Below are 20953 nucleotides of genomic sequence, written 5' to 3'. Positions count from 1 at the left end.
CCTAATAAATTACTTGTGAATGTGTCTTGGTAGTAGATAGCCTTAGATTATTGTAACAGTATTTTATTGGATAAGTCTACCAGTCCAAGTCCATAATACCGTGTAAACTTGAAAACATGATATATTAAATAGATATTTTGTACTAAATGGAACATATAGTAGAATAATCACTTTATAATACACAAAAAAAATTGAGAATGGATAAACATTTATTCAACTACATGTTTCATGTTATAGGCCTTCTGGAACACAAAAGCTATATTTGAAATAATTAAGCTTTGCAAGATCAACCTGAATGTTTTCTAGAACTCCGTATGAATACGCTCCAGAATTTATGTTTCAACCACTCCACTGGAAAAGCTAGAACATGACTATAGCGTTTAATATTGTGAGAACAATATATTTCCATATCAAACTCTGAATTATAAAAAGTTATTAGGCTTTACATACTGAAAACAGCCTTGTAAATAGTAACTATGGAAAATGTAATGCATTAGCTTTCATTTCATGTCGCTTCCTTATATTATTTTTTATATTCTTTCTTTTATGTTGATGTTTCTAGCAGTCTCTTAAAATGTATCTACCCCTTTCTCTCATAACAAATTCTGAGAGGGAGTAACATTTAAAAATGTTTACAATAATTTAAAATGGTCATACAAACTGTCTTGCTAGCAACATAAAATGTTGGTTCTATGTTTTAAGAAAAACCCTCTCTTATACGCATCCTGCATTTTTGGTTTTTTTTAAGACTTACTTCTTCATGTCAGACTCAAGGAAAAAAATTCAGAGTAATTGTTCAAGGTTTCAGTATGAGTTCAGGTATTTTGTTTATATTATATTTTAATATACCTTTGTTTTCTAGAATTTCAGATCTCAGATATATCATTAGTACCTAAACCACTCCCTTTGTTATGTACAAGTTCTATAATATGAATTTTAAGCTTGGTTTTTATTGATGCAGAAGACTGAATTTTAAAACCCTAGATCTATGAACAGCTGCTTATGTGCTAATTTTCCATGTGAGTAATTCAATTCAATACCTTATCTGAAGTATGCAGTAGAATAGATCTCAGATTTTATGTTAAGGTTTTGAGTGCTTTATGCTTCATTGTTAAATATGGAGCTGAAGGTTTAGTAAGAATTTAGTAAAACAACTTCTGCCTCTCTGGTGACTTGATCCTGCTCCAGTTAAGTCCAGCCAAGAAGCCTTTGCAGCTTTTGGTTTCCACCCTGCCTCCCTGGGCCAGCCACTGTTCCTCAAGAGACCGAGGTTCATGCAGCCAAGTAAATATGATCCTGCTACTACTGGTCAAAAGCTACAGGCTGGCCTTGGCTCCACAATGATCTACAACAGCTACTGCCTAACCTGCATTAATTTCAGCTCTGTGAATAGGAGAAATGGCTGGCAGACCTAGGCAGTGTATTGCTAAGAAACAGCCCTAAGAACCAACTGAGGCAGTGGACAGCTTTTGTGCAACTTTCAAATGTTTACTGAGTACCAGTAAGAAACAGTAAAATTAACTCTACAAAAATTCCAAACAGATTGAAGAAAACTTTTTTTTCCCCCAGCTTTTGGGAGTTTCATAAATCCAGTTTTAGGGGGTTCATTAGAAGAAGAAATTATGGAGTAATCTGCTTTGTACTTGTACACAGCTTTCCTACAGATAATATCTTTACAAACTAGAGCTCACAGAAGTATTTCAGTGTGAGAACTTAATTCTTATACATACAAATGATAAATGAATCCATATAATAGCCAGATGCTTAAAAATTTTGACAAGTATTATCTTATATACTTGCCTTGTCGGACTTTGTAGCTACTTTAATTTCTATTTATTGCTTTACAAATAGTAATCATTACAGATTTTTTTGTCATGTCTCCTAATTTCTTCTGATTTATTAGGATAATATTAAATTAAACAATGTCAAGTTCCAGGTATTGGATCTTTCTGAAACGAATTTTATTTTCCCCACAGCAGCCCTCATAGTGTTGGACTTTGTATTGGTAGGTAGAAAGATATTGATTGCACAGCATTATTTTGGCTAAGCAGTATTGGCACAGCATCAGAGCTGTTGTTCCAACATTCCCTCCTCACCACCAGGCTGGGGAAACAAAACAAAAAATAGCCAGGACAGCTGACCCAAACTGATCAAAGGGATACTCTATACCATATGACATCCACTCAGCAATGAAAGCTAGGAGAAAGGAAGGGCAGGAGGGGCATTAATTAGTTATGACACTTGTGCTCCAGAGCAACTACTACATGCAAGGCCCTACTTCCCAGGAAGTGACTGAACATCACCTGCTGATGGGAAGTAGAGAACAAATATTTTGGGTTTTTTCTTCCATGTGTGGCTTTTGCTTTTGCTTTATTAAACTGCCTTTATCTTGACTCACCAGAATATTTCAATCTTATTTTCCTTCCCTCCATCCTGTTGAGGAAGGGAGTGATAGAGAAGCTTGGTTGATACTTGGCATCCAGCCATTGTAAACCCATCACAATGATGAAATAAAGCTACACCTGACTATGAACTTTGGACAGCTATCTCAGTGATTGTGACAAATTTGCAATGAAATTAAATTTAACACATGCAAAGTAAAAATATGGGAAAAAATAACCTTAGCTATATGGAAAAAGAACAAAAAAGCCCCATCAACTCTGTACTGTGGCTATAAACATAAAGCATAGAAGTACAAAAACTGGGAGATGCTTATCAGCTCAGGCTCTTGCTCATGGTCCTCACCTGAGTATGCTTGCAGCTACTTCTGTGCCTGGACATGCATCCCACTGATTTGGACCTTCAGGCTGACTTCCCAGCCTAAACTGAGCCCCACCTGACCATGATGGACTTCTCTAAAGACTGTCCCTAAGCCTTCTCTGTTCATCCATGGGGAGCAGTGGGGTAGGATCATTTTCTGCATGGATAATGCCTTGTCCAGCCTCACTGCCACCCTCTGTCTCTTGGCTTATCTTCCTCATGGGGCAGTCAGCCCTTGCTGCTGTCCAACAAGATTATTTCACCCAATGTAGGTATCAGATTATATATTTAACACAAACAGAAGGAAATACATTTTAAAAATGTAATCACATTGCAGAGCTCAATGTCATAATGCATTGCAAAAATCAAAGACATAAAATCAAGCCACTTAGAAAGAAGCTTTTGAGGACAGGAGCATTAGCAGCTATTAAATATGATGATGTAAGTTTCATCTCAAACTGCAAAAGGTGCTGAGCACTAGATGTAAGTAGAAAGATCACCCATCATCTCCTCCCCATGATACCAGGTCCCAGTTGATATTAGAGGAGAACATGAGCCAAGGTGGACCTAGAAAGACCTTTATGAAAGCTCCTAAAATTCATGTATCTGTCACCTGCGATGGAACTAATAACACAATTTCTCCAACAAGGCAACTCCCTAGGGCATGCATCTGTCAACCAAGAAGTCAAGTTTCAGCCTTCAGAACTTCTTTACCTGCACAAATCTGATCCTGGAAGGTATTGGGAAAATCGTGAATGTAGAAGTGGAATTAATCGAAGATCACACCACCTCTTCTCCCACCTAAGTCCTGGGGATGCTGGCCATGAGGAACATGATAACGTATCCTGAAAAACATTAAAAGGTTCTTCTCAGTTTTGAACTTCATTGTAAGTACGTGGAAAGAATGAGATAGACTTCAAAGACTTATATTTAATTTGGCAGTGTTCCATTTTTTCCTAAATCACTTGTCATTAGTTTTAGTGAGCACTGGAAAGATTCTGAATAGGACCTCTAAATTATTCACAATACAACCATAATTCAGTAGTTTCCTGTAGCTCTCTACATATTTACATACATATCTTTTCTAATGACATAACCTCAAAACATCGTAATTGGGAATGGAATTTAACGTGTGATGAAATTGTCAAAATTGTCAAAACTACATGCTGAAGTGATGAATATTTTAATTTTACATATTTACAGAAGACATTGCTTATATGAAAACTGAACTTTATCATGTTTATGATCATATCTACAAAGAATGAGTATTTAAATATCTAGAGTCTAATTTGACCAGTCTTCTTAAAGAATATTGATTTGCATGAGAAATGCTTATAGAAAGTTAAATTATCAACATCTGTTTATAAAAATACAACACCTTTCTTTATAAAATGCTTTAAAAATAGTGCTAATGATGATGTTATTTTTCTGAGAGAGCAGGATTCTTCAAATTATCTTCTCACAGCAACAAAGGATGAGGAAAAGGCTGAGGTATTTAATGCCTTCTTTACCACAATCTTTAATAGTAAGACCAATTATTTGCCTGGTAGCAAATGTCTGAGCTGGGAGACAGGGATAGGGAGCAGACTGAAGCCACCATAATCCAAGGGGAAGTGGCCAGTGATCTGCTGCAGCAGTTAGGCACACACAGGTCTATGTGGCCAGGTGGGATCCACCAAAGGATAGTGAGAGAGCCATCACAAGTACTCAGTGAGTCACCTTCCATCATTTACCAGCAGCCCTGGCTAACCAGAGAGGTCTCACTTGACAGGAAGTTGGCAAATATGATGCCATCTACCAGACAGGCTTAGAAGGAGGATATCTGGAACTACAGGCCTGTCAGATGGACCTGGGGCATGTCATGGAGCAGATCATCCTGAGTGCCATCCCACACCATGTACTGGACAACAAGGGAATCAGGCCCAGCCAGCACATGTTTGTGTATGGCACATCCTGCCTGACCAGCCTGATCTGCATTTATGACCAGGTGACCAATCTAGTGGACAAGGGAAAGGCTGTAGATGATGTCAGCCTGGACTTTAGTAAAACCTTTGGCACTGCATTCTCCTGGAGAAATTGGCTACTCATGACTTCAATGGGTCCACAGTTCACTGGTGTCCTAGGGTGATGTTATGATGCTTGTATCCCCAGTCGTCTGTTCTGTTTATGAGGCGGGGAGAAGAAGGAGCACAGAGTTTCGTTATCAGCTGCACTCTCCCCCGCAGTCTGCTGGAACACAGAACTCCACTGTAGCTGTGTGGGCATGGATGGGGCAGAACATCACACTCCTTTCACTTTTTAGTTAGTTAGTTTAGCTAGCTGGGGCAGTCTGAGTTTTCCCTGGACTGTTTTTCTTTCCCTTTTTCTTGGAACCATTTGAACCTGCTCCAGACCAGGATCTGGGGAAACACTGAGAGTTTGTACTTTGTAGCCTGCCAGGGCCTACTCTGGGCCACAGCCTTTCCCAGTGCCGGAGCGACCGATAACTGAGCCCACTGGAGAGACTTTCTGAATTTGTCATCTCTTCAGACCAGTGGATGAGTTTTGTCATCTGGTATTGTTCATTTTGTGTGCTGGGGAGTGCCTTGCCTGTTAAATAAACAGGTTCTTTCCATTTCTCTCCGAGGAAATTTTTTCTGAACCGGTTTGTGGGAGGGGCTGTGTAGGCTAGCTTTTTGGGGGAGGCCCTTTTGGAGGTTTTCTCCTAGATTTGCCCTAAACCAGGACAATTGGGTAAAAAAAATGGCTGGATGGAGAGGCCCAGAGAGTGGTGGTGAGTGGAGATACATCCAGTTGGTGGACAGTCATGACTGCTGTTGTCTAGGGCTCAGTGTTGGGGCCGGCACTGTTTTTAATATTTAATATTGATCTGGAAGAGGGGATGAAGTGCATCGTGAGTTCACAGCTGACATCAAGTTGGACAGGAGTGCTGATCTGCTGAAGGGTAGGAAGGCTCTGCAGGGGGGATCTGGACAGACTGAATAAATGGACTGAGGTTAATTGCATGAGATTCACAAGACAAAGTTCCAGGTCCTGCACTTTTGTCACAACAACCCCAGGCAGCACTACAGGCTGGGGGCAGAGTGACTAGAAACCTGCATGATGAGAAAGGACCTGGGGGTGTTGGTCAACAGAAAATGAGCCAGTGTGTGCCCAGGAGGCCAAGAGGGCCATCAGTATCCTGGCCTGATCAGAAATAATGTGGCCAGCAGGACCAGGGCACTGACTGTGCCCCTATATTTGGCACTGGTGAGGCCACACCTTGAGTGCCATGTTCAGTTCTGTGCCCCTCACTCCAACAAGGACATTGAGGTGCTGCAGCATGTCCAGAAAAGGGCAATGTGGTTGGAAAAGGGTTTGGAGCATAAGCTATGTGAGGAGCTGCTGGAGGAACTAAGGTTGTTCAGCCTGGAGAAAGGAAGGCTCAGGGAGACCTTATCACTCTCAACAACCACCTGAAATGAAGCTGTAGCCAGCTGGGGGGTTGGCCACTTCTCCCAAGTAACAAGTGACAGTATATCAACATATCAGTAAAATTAAACCTGCTGATTTACATTCTTTTTAATATCAAATTTCTTTTTTTTTTTTTTTTACTGCTATCTTCTATAATATAAATATTACCAAAATTAGGTGCACCTTATATTTCTAGAGTGTGCATTCTGTGTAAGATCTATGGAATTATAAAGCTTTACCAATTTGAAATTTGCTTTTGCATATATGTTCATATATCTTTTATGTATATGACACAAAATATCATAATAAATATCATGTTAGCTGAGCAGCAAGATTTTCACAGGTAGTTCACTTATTTAAAACATTGAATTTATGGTGAGAAATTACACAGATTCAATAAAAACAAATAAATTATTGGCTAGGAAGACTACACTAGGATGTTATTTTGAACATCTTGAATTTTTAGTGTTTTCTCTCTGCTTCTGGGAACCTTTCTTCACCTGTGATTAAACTTAGGGAAAAGATGAAATGCAGCAAAAGTTCAGGTACAAACTGTGGGCCTAGATATGGCTACAACAAAAATGTTAACCCTATCTTTAGATTGCATAACTCTGTAAACTGTTGACAAAAGACCAAAGTCATGTCTGCTCCAAGTTTTGAGTCAAAAGCCTCCTTCAAAGGAATTAAAAAGACTATAAATTAAGAAACAAAACTGTGGCTGTTTGCCACAGAATCATGGAACGTCTTAGTTGGACAGGAACCACAAGAATCATCAAGTCCAACTCTTGTCCCTGTACAGGATATCTCCAAGAATCTCACAATGTTCCTGAGAGTTTTTTCAAACTCTTCTTGCACTCTGTGAGGCTGATGCTGTAACCACCTCCCTGGGGAGCCTGTTCCAGTGTTCCATCCTCTAAGCAAAGAACCTTTTACTAATATCAGCTTAAGCCTTGCAGACACAACATTCCCTTGGGTCCTATCACTGGTCACACAGAGAAAAGAACAGTGTCTGCCTCTCTTCTTCCCCTCACAAGGAAGTTGTAACTGCAATGAGTTCTCCCCTCAGCCCCCTCTTCTTGAGGCTGAACAGACCAAGTGACCTCTTCTCATACAGCTTCTCCCCCAGATCCTTCACCACCTTCCTTGTCCTCCTTTGGAGCTCTCTAACAGCTTTGTACCTGTTTTATACTATGGTGCCCAACACTGCTCCCAGCACTCGAGGTGAAGCAGTCCCAGAGCAGAGCAGAGCAGGACAATCCCCTCCTTTGCCTGGCTGGCCATGCTGTGCGTGATGCAAGCCAGGATAGGGTTGTCCTCCTGGCTGCCAGGGCACTGCTGACTCACATTCAACTTCCCACCAACCAGGACCCCCAGATCCCTTTCTGTGACTCTGCTTACCAGCTTCTCCTTCCTCAGCCTGTCTGTACATCCAGAAGCTGCCCCACCCCAGGGCAGAATCCAGCTCTTGCCCTTGTTAAAATTCATAAGGTTGGTGGCTGCTCAGCCCACAGATTTGTTGAGGTCTCTCTGTAAAGCCTCTCTGCTTTTGAGGGAATCAAAAGTTCCTCCAAATTTTATCATCTGCAAACTTACTTAGTTTCCCTTTGAGTCCTGAACCCAAGACACTGATCAAAATGTTGATGGCCACTGGGCCTAAGATACAGCAGAACCCCACTAATGAGAAGTCACCTAATTTCACTCTGTTTACTATAACTCTTCATGTCCAACCATGAGCCAGGTGCTCACTGATCATGTGTATCCAGCTGTCGTAATTCCTTCTAGAAAATATTCTGAGAAAAATTAAGAGCTGTGGCATAAGAGTTGTACATAACTTAGGAATTCATTCAGAGATTTGGTTTTATGAAGAACTCTGTTCCCATGACAAGGAGATATGTCAGAACCACATCTTGGTCTTCACTTGAAAATTTAATTTAGCATGAATTATAGGCTCATGATACCAGATTATAATATTTAAAGCTGAAAGAAAAACACTTGGTTTCAGTAAATAATTGTCAGTTCAAACAGAAACTACAGCTCATTTAGATAAGTTTTGACATCTGCAAAAAAAGAATTCACAAATGAAAGCATGTTTTTTATCATAAAAGCAAAATTAGAATTGTAGCAGCTAGTTGAATAAATCGCTGCATCAGTTACACGTATTTTTATTTTTATTTGATATCAATTTTATTGATGTTATCTATTCATAAATTCCACTTCCTAAAATGTTCATAATTCTCAAGGGGTTTTCCAGATTGTAATTCTGTTTAAATCTGTGGTATTGATATTTAAATCTGTGGGCTGCTATTTAAAACATTTTATAGAAAATATGAAAGTATAATAAAACAAGATGGAAACTAAATGGCTGCTCAGTATGGCTTATGTTTCAGGTTTTAATTTTTTTTTTAATTATGATTTATACTGGTTTATAATTCTATTTTCATCTATCACAAAGCCAAATACTGAACAAAAAAGTTTTGGATCTGTATAAAACAAAGGAAATCTTGCATTTTCTGGCTAAGAAATCTTTTTAAAGGCCCTTGTGGCACTTGAAAGGTGTCTTTTATTAAATATCTGATCAGACATCTGTAGCATTTCATCCCAGAGACACTCTGCTCCACAATGTTATCCCAGTTTGGGTAAGATTTCAAGTACACATTACTAGAACACTCTCACCTTAAAATTAGGCAAAAACATGCACCTGATCATCTTTTGCCAAAAGCTTTAGATAATGCATGCAATATAAGTAATGGAAAACATTCTCAAAAACTTTTCTCCCTTTTTTATAAATAGATATATTTTCATTTTAAGAATTTTAATTCCTATGCGGAGCAAAAAAGTAGAAGGAAAAACTTTTGCAAAATCCCTACTGCCCAAGTAAACAGTAATCACATGCATCAAGGCACAATCTCAGCTGTAATAATTTGCCACGTTTAATTCCCAGACATAATTTCTGGCTACTCTTGTTTCCCTCTACAGAACTGTATGTCTCCAGAGTTAGCTAGAGCTCCTCCGTGTTGATGTCATTTATTAGTGCTTCCACTTAGCTATTATACTATCATTACTCTTCTGTGTAATTCCATCAAGGAGGTTCAAGCTCTTACCGTGTTGTTGGGGTGGTAGTTGAGATGCAAACCACTGTCACACAGGGGAGAGGATGTGCCACTGCTTTGGTCACTGGGGGCACCTAATACAAATACAAATTCACAAGAAAATTCTTTGTTAATCTATAATTAAAATTTGTATATGTATATATGCATTCTTCCCACACCCAAAAAACTTATACAACACTCATTTACTTTCTCTATTCAGCCAGTATCTGTTTACTGGCTTGAGTGGATTGCCTTTGCAAACTAAATGGAGGCTCAAGAAAACCTTTCCCAATTCTTTGATTAAAAAAGTTATTTTCTGCTTGGTAAGAAAAAAATCCCACATTGTTTCTTTCAAATTTGACAATAAAAGGGAAGTGTGTACCTTGTCTGTCAGTTTTTACTGGAAGGAATTTGTCAGATAATCCTTTTGTTACTCTCAGCGGAGTTTACAGTTCTAAATGTTCTTGTAATGGTTTAGGAAATTACAGTGCTACTCCTCAAAAGTGACAAGATAGGACCCATGCAAATGCACATTCCTGTGCATCACTCAGGCTACTCTGTGGTACCACAGCCTTTCATAGAAAGGAAAAAGTACTGGGATACATTTTTTTTTATTTAAGAATACAGTGTTCTGATTTTTTTTCTTGTTTCATATGAATTTAATACATAGGCAAAATAAAAAGACAAGGTTCCACCAAATGTTTGTATAAAATGCTATTTCATTATTTAGATTATTTAATTCCTACAAACTTAAAGGCTATAAGTATTGAAATCCAATATTTATTGTTTTGTTGCTTTAAACTGAGCAATTTAATTTACTCTCTTAGTGAGTAAAAAGCAGAAGGAAAGCAGAGGTGGCAAAAGGCACAGGCTGATATATAAATATGGTTAGATATGCTGCAATTGCCTATAATTATGCATCCACACTTACAATTTAATATAATTAAAGGAAGACAGCTGTCTCCATATGACTCTCATGGGGCTAGTTCACTAAAACTCAGTTTGGACTAAAACAAAATACTTATCATTCCAGAGTAATTTATTCTTAGGTAGACAGACATCTCCACCAAAGCCTCTGAATTTTAAACAGCAAAGTCCTCTAAATATATACACACAATCTCATTTTCACATTTACAAGAAAAAACTCCCTGGGACTAAAATACTAGCTGATGCTGCCCGAAAAATTGATTTTAAATACTCTGCACCAGGATGTGAGCCATTGCAAACTAATGTAATTCTACTGTTTCACCTGCAACTTTACTGATTCACACCAGTCTATCTGTTTTTTCTACCATAGATAGCAATTTTTCTCTTGAGAAAGAGAAAAATTTTTCCTATTGCTACTAACCCTGGCAATAGGATCAACTCATATTTAGACACCAATGCTGATTGTAAAAGCAGCTGCCAATCACCCTCAATGCACTGTAGTTCCAGAAGCTGCAAGTGCTCCTGGGTACTAAATTGAGGGTTCTTTGGTCATGCAATAAAGGCTTACATGCACAATCTTCATTCAGTGGCAGTTTGAGAAAAGCAGGTGCTCTTTTCAGAAAGGACACAGTTAGGGTCACTTCTTCCCCTGCATTGCGAAGGACCTGTACCTGGAAAAGAAATAAAGGCAGACACCTTGAAATAAACTTATTATCAAAATGCATTAGCAAATGTAAGCAACACCACACAGCTTTCCCATACCAGAATGTAACTGCTTAGCAGTTTATTGCAATTACATTTCTTTGAGAATAACGCAAGATGTAAAGCTTGCTATGCACTTGTCTATTGTGTTTCTAGCCACACATACAGTTAATGAGGTGAAGGGGGCATTACCCTTCTGTATTAGTACTGGCTTTGACCTGTGCTGTTGCAGACTTTCTCCTTGAAAATATTCAGCTATGTAACTCCTTCTTTCAGATCAAGAATCATCCCCCCTAGCATGTATTTATTTTAAAAAATACATACATATTTTCTCTTTGCACATATATTTTCTCTTGTCTTATAAATCCTCAACCAAAACAACAGCAGTAGTTTCCACAGCTGTACCATAATCCTATGAGCAAGTCTTTCCAACACTCAGAGTTAAATTTAGCTGAGGCGCTCCGGCATGGATGAGAGACCTAATCTTCATCACAGACACAGAGGAAAAGAACCTATTTTAAGCCTTAAATCTTAGATAAGCACAAGCTTAGGTTTTGCCAAAGGGCATCTTGCATTTTGGACACAGAATCTGCAAAGAACCTATCCAGCTGGGAATACATTTAGCCTTCCTGTACTCTCCCAGTAGTTACCCTTTTGGATTCTGTTCATCTTTAGCTTTTGTGGGATACAGCTGTAGACACCCCAAAAATACAGCAGAGTGAGGGATTCCAGCCACCTCCCAAAAGTAGCAGAAAGGAGGCACAAAAGCAACTAAGCCAAATGCTGTATTAAATGGCTGAGGAGGAACATCTGAATTGGTTTATGAGAGCCAAGAGCAACCAGATCTGCTTCAGAGAACAACCATTTCCTGTTCTGGCTCTATAACTTCAAAATCCTTCAAGGGTTGATTTAATTTGGGTGTACAATGACAGAATGTCATGTCTCTCTGAGTGACTGTGCTCATACTGTGAAGAGCCAGATCACAGGCAGCTGAGAACTGCTGTGAGAGAGAGCTGCTACACAGTGAGACATTAGGCAATCATTTTAAACTAGAACATATCTCCTCCCTTTCTCCTGTGTAGCTGGATAACACATAGGCAACTCTTCTGTCATGCTGCTGCTTGTGAGAAAGCCTTGTAAATAATTCATGAAGCACTGTTATTCTTTAATTATGCTTGTCAATAACCTACTCAACAGAGTTATTTACATGCATATGTATAACTATACATTGGGATGCTTTCACATGCAATCACTGCATTATGCTGTAAACTTAAAGTAATTCTTCAGGAAAAAATGTCAACTTTGCCTTCAAACTGTTGCCTTCTGATACATCATCAAACACAATATTGCCTACTCCAGGCTGGTTGCCACAGAGGACTGAAATATGATGACAGAATATTTAATTCAGTAACTGAAATTTTAGGGTCTTTATTGTTTAAAATAACACAGTGGCAGTTAATGCACATTTTGCAGTTTATTATGTATTTATAAGTATGCCTGCAAATAAACAGAGAATCATCACAACAGATTTAATAACTTATACTGCATCCAAAACCTTCATCTGTAACACAGAATCATGGAATCTCTTAGGCTGAAACATGAGTCTCTTTTATGAGCTGTTCCCAGGTCTGATGCATTTTCTATCTTAAAATTTGTAAGCAGCAATTATTTCTTAGAAAGATGACTTGTAATGTGCAGAAAAGTAGACTAAGACTCTGAAGTCCTGAATTCAATGATAGATACCATCCTATATCCTCAGCCTCCATAGAAAATTCATTCTTTTCCTCTCTTATGTAGCAGTAACACAGTTTAGAATAGTCAGAACCAAAGCAGAAGCTTACAGGTATGTACTCTGTATTGTTTCAACAGATGTGGACAAACAAAGTGCAGGAAAATACAGCTACTCTCTCTGCTGTTAAAAAAAGGTATTTCTTTTTACTCAGAAACAGAAAATAAAAAAGTGAAGAAGTTACAGCATTACTAACTTTATATATTAAAGTCACCTTTTAAGATGGTGGATAAGTGAATATCATCTTTGAAAGAAGCTGAGACAATAACAGCCCTAAATAGCTCTTCCAAGAGTCTACATGATTTCACTTGATAATATATTGCTTTATAAAGCCTGTAAGAAGCCATAAGTAGCCTACTGTGACTTTTTTCTCTTACCTCTCTCTCCCTCAAACCTCCTTATCTCATAGGATGAAAACTTTAAGCGGGAACACATTTCAGTTGAAATCAGCAATACTTATTCAGTGAAATGTATTTTGGAGTGGATGAAGCATATAATCCAGAAAGTTACTACATTTTGACATGCTGAATAAAGACTAAAGAGAGATAAAAGATTAAAAGAGAAAACTACTAGGTAATAATTCAACAAAGAGCAGATGAGTTATCGATTCCATTTGCTTACTTTCTAGTCATTAACAATACCATTCTGGGAAATAAGGTTAGGTGAAGAAAATGAGCATTTTAATTACTTTATTGTATTTTTCTTGCTTTCATTTGAAAGCTTTACTGTTATTTTACATTCTTTGTCTTTAATTTACATATGAAATGAAAAATCAAATTACTAAAGATAATGCTAGCCACAAATAACAGTCTGTGTCAGTACTGAATTTAAATTAGGGCCTCATTCCCACTGTGTATAAACGGTCAACAAAATTGAATATTACTGAAAAATAGCTATATAAGTAAAGAGATTTTCAGTTCATTACTGCTAATTAAGAAGCCATGTCTAAATTTGCATAAAATAAAAATATTTAAAACATTTTGCCATCCTGGTTGATGGCAAGTGGAATATGAGTCAACAGTGCCCTGGCAGCCAGGAGGGCCAACCACATCTCCTGGGCAAAACATCTCCACCTGGCAAGGGTGGGGATTGTCTTGCTTTGCTTTGCTCTGCACTGGGGCAGCCTTACCTTCAGTGCTGGGGGCAGTACAGTGTAGGGCACCACAATATAAAAAAAGACATCAAGCTATTAGAGAGTGTCTAAATGAGAGCTATGAGGATGGTGAAGGGTCTGAAGTTGAAACCATATGAGAACTTTTGGTATGTTCAGCCTGAAAGTGGGGAGACTGAGGGGAGAACTCACTGTGGTCTTCCACACAAAATTCCCAGTGCTAAATGCAGGGAATATTTGTATGACAAAAATTTAACTCAGCAGTAGACCTAAAATTTCTAATTTCCCACTACGTTATATATTCCCATTGCAGGCCACGGATAAACTCCCTTCAGAAGAGATCTGGCAATTTCTAACACAATGTGTCCTAAATTGCAGAAAATGCATGACCAGACACCATTAAAAAGAATTGCTTATTGTTTGGATCATTGAAAGGCAATGATCTATTTTATTTTCCGAGGCTATATAGACTATTCAAGTTAGTCTATTCAAGACTAGTCAAGATAGATTTTTTTGTTAATATTTTTGAGATATTCTATGAAGACTTAGATTTTAGGCATATGAATTTACCTAACTATGTAAAGTTTTAACTTTTCTAGTTAAAAATTAATAATAGTAACACTTAATATGTTGATATAGAAGTTTCATGGACTAAATGATAAAAAGATATTTAGCACTACTGTTACTAGTTTATTTACCTTTATGTTTTTATTTCAGCTAGTGAATAATACAAGCCATTCATTTGTTGGTGCACAGCATCTAACAAAATCACCCCTATAACAGGAAAAAGCCATGACACAGAAAAATCTTAACATCTCATCAACATTATGGCTATATATATTAAATTCCTGCTGCTGCTTTAAAAATCATATTATATATTTTTAATTCAGAATGAGTACATATGGAAAGAACTGTACAAACAGAAGCATTAAATATATAATAAAGCCAATAAACTTTGTTATAAAAAGTATAACCTTGCTACCAGTGGGACCAAGAATTAATTTACTTCTACAACAAACAGCCCTATATAAAGTTAGGATGTTCATGAATGAAATGAGATAGGTAAAAAACCCAGTTGTGCATGTCTGAGCCAGTAGCTGTGTGAAGTAGTGACTAGAGAGTCAGCGTTTCTGGAGCGACAGTGACTATATCTTTATGCAATTACTGCAATGACTGTAAGGGGGCTATTTGAAAAAGTAAATTCTCTGGTGATGTGTGATATTGCTGAAGAAAATATCTACATAGTAACAACACTAATCCAAATTTTTAATAATGTCTACAATGATACTGCCTTTTAATTTTATAAACCTTTTTAAATTCCCAGTTCAAGAAAACATTTGAGCATATGCTGAAGTCTCTCTCAATATATTCAGGAAAGCAATGAAGGATGAAGTCCCTTCTGTACATATTCTTTCATGAATAAGACTGCATATCCCCTCTCAAATTACCAGTGAAATTCACCCACCAATAAAGTGGTAAGGATTTAAAACAGAATACTTATTTAGATCCCAAGATCTATATTCTCTTGAAGCAAATTTCACTCTTCAGTTTTTAAAGAAAAATTCAATTTTTTGATGATTACCTTGAACTATACAGATTGGGAAAACAGAAAAAAAAAGTTAGAAGACACCTTTCTAGCCACTCTACAGTTGCACAATGCCCAAGCATCAGGTCCATCAGCAGATAACAAAACACACATTTTAACACAATCACACAGAGGTCAAAACCTACCAGGCTTCATGCACACAACTCTTGAATTTGTGTTTATTTTAAAAATCTACTTCTTTATTTAGTAAAAGCATCATGTAGTTAATACAGAACTCTTAGGAACACATCAGTGCATAGTGAGGTTTTAATTCCTATGACCAAATATTTATCACAGTATTTGCCAATAATTGAAATTAATAAAGAAATATATTATCAAGAGATATCAAAGCTTCTTCCCTTCAGAAAATTTCTTTTTCCAATATACAGAGCGAACTGTGTATGGTGTATATGGCTGTATATAGAACAAAATTTTATGACAGAAGTTCCTATTCAGACTGTACAACTAAAAGTACACTTCAGGCTATAGTTTGACACTATCACAATTGTACATTTTAAAGTTTTTGCTGTCTGGCTCCAAAAACCATGTTAGATATTTAGACACAAACCCAAGGGCTGCACACTAGAACTGGGGGCTATCGCAAACAAGGGGACAGGAGCTGCAGAGCAGAGTGTTGCACTTCCCAAGAACACAGGAAGACATGCCCTTCTTTTCTGAGCTCTCTTCTGCTTGTATCCTGCTGCTAGCACTGTTTTGAAACAGTGCAGGGGGATACAGTAACATAGGAATTTACAGCAAAGACACCCTCCAGTGCCCACCTCTAAAGAGTTATTTGGAAAAGTGCAGATAGAGGTTTATGGACCTGCAAGATGACAAAGCAATGGAATTGAAGCAGTGCTTGCTTAGTGAAGGTTCCAGCTACTAAAGCACTACAAAAAGATCATTTCAGAGTAACATACACAGAGATTCAGGGTTTGATGCTTTTTGACAAGTCCCATCAGACTGGCCACTTTGAAGGAAAATTACTCTTGATCCCAGGGGACAGCACATGTTTTAGCAAGACCATTAGGTGGTTTCTCAGATGTACAGCATCATACCAGTCATCTTATAGATAAACTCCTTCATTGATCCTTGCTCTACCTATTTTCACAGGCTCATGGGCTTTAGTCACAGAAGTACCAGAACATGCAATCTTGACACTGTATAAGTAGAAAACAAAGTGATCCTCCTTTAAAAATAGATTTCATCGTCTTTCAAGACTACATGCCAAGTAGGCCACTTACATTCGCTAACACTGAGAGACCTGTACAGAATTTCCTTCACAGGAATGACTAAAATAATCAGATGCAAGCAATATGAATAAGTGTAATGAGGAAGTAGGAGAAAGAGATTAATTTAATAAAAAATTATTGAAAACATAATAAACCTACAAAATAAAAAACATTCACCAGGCAATAGACAACCAAATATAGATCACACAGAGGACATAGACTCCTGTCAGTTCTTCCTTCAATGCACAAAAAGAATATGATTTCAAACTTTTAAGTCTAACACGTGTGGAATGCAGCACTTCCAAGTTTGTCTAAAAGATCTGACTGCAGTTTTCTGGAACTCTTTAACCTTTCTTATGTTCCACAGTCAACACAAAAATGTTTATTGCTCTTTCAGTCAGAATAGTAGCATGCTGCAACTAATTATTGCTTCGCTGCATGTTTATTTATTGAAAAGTAATATAGTAGTGCTTTAGCAAAAGGTATCAATGCAAACAAAAAAAAATGTCTGCAGCATTTTCCTGTTTTTCTTCCCTTAATCTTAGCATCAATAATATCACTCATAAAAATACTGCTATTAAGTGCTTAATTTGCATTCTTAAGCCCTATACCTTAACTTTGAATTCTGTTTCTCTAAAAGCTGCACGTACTGGTCATCATAGTTCATAGTAAATAATTAGAAGGCCATTACTCCAATACACAAACTACGAAATGCAAGGAATTAAAAAATGCTATGTCTTCCAAAACTGAGAACACACCCTGGAGGCCATGACTCATAGGTCATATGGGACATCACGGGTCCTTGGGCTGAAACATTTCATACCATATTCTGAAATACGGAAATTAACAACTCCTTACATAGATCCCAACTACAATACACTATTTATCATGATCTGCCAGTATATTCTTTGAATCATCCCAACTGGTGGTTCATTCTAATGCAAATGTTCATTTCAATATCAAACTATGGGTCCTGTTAACGATTCTCAACCTATGGACTACTACTTGTGTGGGACTGTGGTCCATTGAAGAAATACACAAACATGCATTTAATAGCCATTCAGCTCTGCATGATAGGCAGCTATTCAAGACAAGAAAATACCTATGAAAACACCAAAAAAAATCCCCAAAGAACTAGAAGACTTCAAGCCAAAATCTTTCCAAGCTTTATGAGCTTTTTTGGTGTATCTATTTGTAGTAAGTACATGCCAGAGTTCAGAACTGCCTATCTTTGTTTTCACATTATCTACTCCATGAATGGCTCTACTTCTCCAGGATTATTCAACTACAGTAAATGAATGTTGTAGTTACTCAGGAACTAGTTACAGAGTTCTCCATTTTGAACACTCACAGATGTTCCACTTTTTAAATGTGATTATGTATTCAGCAGCTGGGCACTTTCTCTCTGTCGAAGCTAATTCATGAACACATATTTTCAAATTAGATATGTAATGGCTTCCAAAGCAACTAGCCAAGAAGAACAAGATAAATCTCTTAAAAACACTGAAAATGACAGAAATACCAATGGAATTTTTCACAGTGTGCTTGAAATTAAACAGCATGTAATTTACATTTTTTTTTAATATGAAATAGGAAACTTGAATACTTTTGGACAATAAAAACTTTCAGGTAGTTAAAGCCTGTATCAGGAACAGTGGCCAGCAGGAGCAGGGAGGTCATTCTGCCCCTGTACTTGGCACTGGTGAGGCCACACCTTGAGTGCTGTGTCCAGTTCTGGCCCCTCAGTTTGGGAAGGACATTGAGAGGCTTGAGTGCATCCAGAGGAGGCAACGAGGTGAGGGGCTGGGAACACAAGCCCTGTGAGGAATGACTGAGGGAGCTGGGGGTGTTTAGCCTGGAGAAAAGGAGACTCAGGGGTGACCTTGTCACTCTCTTCAACTCCCTGAAGGGTGGCTGTAGTCAGGTGGGGGTTGGTCTCTTTCTCCAGGAAGCAACTGATAAAACCAGTGGACACATTCTTAAGCTGAGCCAATGGACATATAGGTTGGATATTAGGAAAAAGTTTTTTTACAGAAAGGGTGATAAAGTACTGGAATAGTCTCCCCAGGGAGGTGGTGGAGTCACCATCCCTGGATGAGTTTAAAAAAGACTGGATGTGGCACTCGGTGCCATGGTTTAGTTGAGGTGTTAAGGCTGGGTTGGACTCGATGATCCTGAAGGTCTCTCCCCACCTAGTGATTCTGCGTGATTGCGTGATTCTAACTGTGTATTACAACTCTATGAGACTTATAAAATCCCCACATGTATTTAGGCAACCTACTCAACTCCACCATTAGTCAAATGTTATAAATCCATAAGCCTAATTTAGATTCTAACTCATATGATTTACATGTATGTTTCATCTTCACGTACAACACACTTTCATTATCACTGTATATATGGCAGTACACTTCTCATCAGCAGAGTTCAGAAATTTACACAGGAGCCAGATTTTGTTTGGGATCAATTTAATCAACATTGTCAAAACCAGATGTTTACCAAAGCTTCTTTGGGAGAAATGTGTGAACCCTTTAAGCAAACAACAGTCATAAAAAAATGGGAGAAGACTTTACACCAGTGTTGCAACAGCACCTGTCGTCTTCTGCACAGCTTTCCACAGGCTTGCACAGCATCGTGTGTGCAATGGTGTGCACGGCCAGATGAATGATAGGCTTTCCCATCAATCTACAGAGGATTTCTAATTTAAGATACAAGACTTTTGGACTTCATAATAATTGGAAAGCAACCATGATGGTAGTCTATGCTGACAATGTTGTTTGGGGTTTTTTCTCCTTCCAATTAGTTATGGGGAATATTCAGAAAAATCTATCAACATCTGTAGCAACTATAACACACTTTAAGTAGGCTCCAGAGGCTTTGCACATTTACCTTCAAAGATGCATGACATAAAAATTCAAAGATTTTTTTCTTTTCTTTTAAGCAGGCTATATTTTAATACTTCGATAATATGTAGAAATTCTACTGACTCATCATATCTACACAAAACCCTTGTGGAATCAATCTTTATTACTTATACAAATAGTATCATTTTAGTGGATTTTAGTCCAATATAATATAAAGTGTTGAGCATAAGCCAGAACTGTAATTTTCAAATTATTTGTAGGCTACCAACCAATCTTTGGTGGTGCTATTCTCTAATAAGGGTTTAAGATAGTAAGAGATCAATAAAATCATCTTTAAAAGAAAGCAGAAAAAATTAATAAAACACATTCTCTTGGACTAAAAAAAAAAATAAAAATTTAAGGTCGGTATAATACACATCAACTAAATATCCCATATCCCATTACGGATTTCCCCAACATCTATTTAAGCCAGCTTTTGATTACCATCCATCAACCTACAAAAAATGACAGACTATATGGGAATAACACTTTCTGGTGATAAAAGTTGCCCCAAACAAACAAACTTTGTGCTGTATACAGGCCAGAGCTTCAGTCATTAAATTACTAATTAATAAAATGTGAAAACCAGCACAACAGGTAATAATATCAGTATCTCCTATGCAGAATATTAAGAGTTTGCTCGTGGCCTGCAAGTGTTACAGCACACAATGCATGGTAATGCAATGACTATTCTAGAAAAAAATAGAGTGTATAACACATGGTCTATCCAACAGTGTAAGAGAAAACAACCTAATGCAGCACATAATCATGAGCTGAATTGAAGAAAAACATTGTATATAATGTCTCAAAACCAAAAGCCACATTTGAGCAATTATCCAGGAAAACTTTAGAAGAATGACCTAGCACTTATGACTCTCCACTCCCAATACAAAAGTCATAAAAAAAATACAAAATATAGCAAAAGGCTAAAGACATTAACCATGTTACATAAAGAAAAAACCAAAATCAATATTTACAGAATAAAGTTCAATCTTCCATTTATCTGCATGATTCCTAAATTTATCCAGTTACAATTCAAATGATGATCACTAGAAACCTCTTATGAATGGATATGTATTCTTCTTTTGCTGGAATATATTATACTAAAATAAAAAAGCTTCATGCAGAAATTTTGCTTTTTCAACTTTTTTTTTTGTAAGGGTAAAAATCAAAGTAAAAAGTGGAAATGTTTTTTCCCAGTAAAGTGTGACAGAAACTAGAAAATAACTTGAAATTAGGGTCTTTGAAATTTTTTAGTTAATGTGTACTCCTCAACAGGAAGAAATAATTCTAATCAAATTATTCATTTAAAGATTTTGGACTTCTTTCTTTTCATAGTTGATCACAATGGACATTTTTTTCTTATTATAGTAACGATCTTGAATGGTTTGTGCTTTTTAAT

General features: G+C 37.3%; 1 protein-coding gene across 2 annotated transcripts in view; it reads right to left on the bottom strand.

The window, feature by feature from the left end:
- SNTG1 (syntrophin gamma 1) overlaps nucleotides 1–20953 on the bottom strand; it is a 326664-nt gene that overhangs the window by 101641 nt on the left and 204070 nt on the right. For both annotated transcript variants that reach the window (XM_059481150.1, XM_059481159.1), the window contains 3 exons: nucleotides 10798–10900; nucleotides 9315–9397; nucleotides 3475–3605 (listed from right to left, as the gene is read on the bottom strand). In XM_059481150.1, the coding sequence (XP_059337133.1) occupies nucleotides 3475–3605; nucleotides 9315–9397; nucleotides 10798–10900 (317 nt within the window). The remainder of the gene's footprint in view (nucleotides 1–3474; nucleotides 3606–9314; nucleotides 9398–10797; nucleotides 10901–20953) is intronic.

The sequence above is a fragment of the Ammospiza nelsoni genome, chromosome 1 (genome assembly GCF_027579445.1).
Source record: "Ammospiza nelsoni isolate bAmmNel1 chromosome 1, bAmmNel1.pri, whole genome shotgun sequence".
In the NCBI taxonomy this organism is placed as follows: Eukaryota; Metazoa; Chordata; class Aves; order Passeriformes; family Passerellidae; genus Ammospiza; species Ammospiza nelsoni.
Note: the sequence above shows the minus strand (reverse complement) of the source record. Positions and strands in the feature narration are given on the sequence as shown.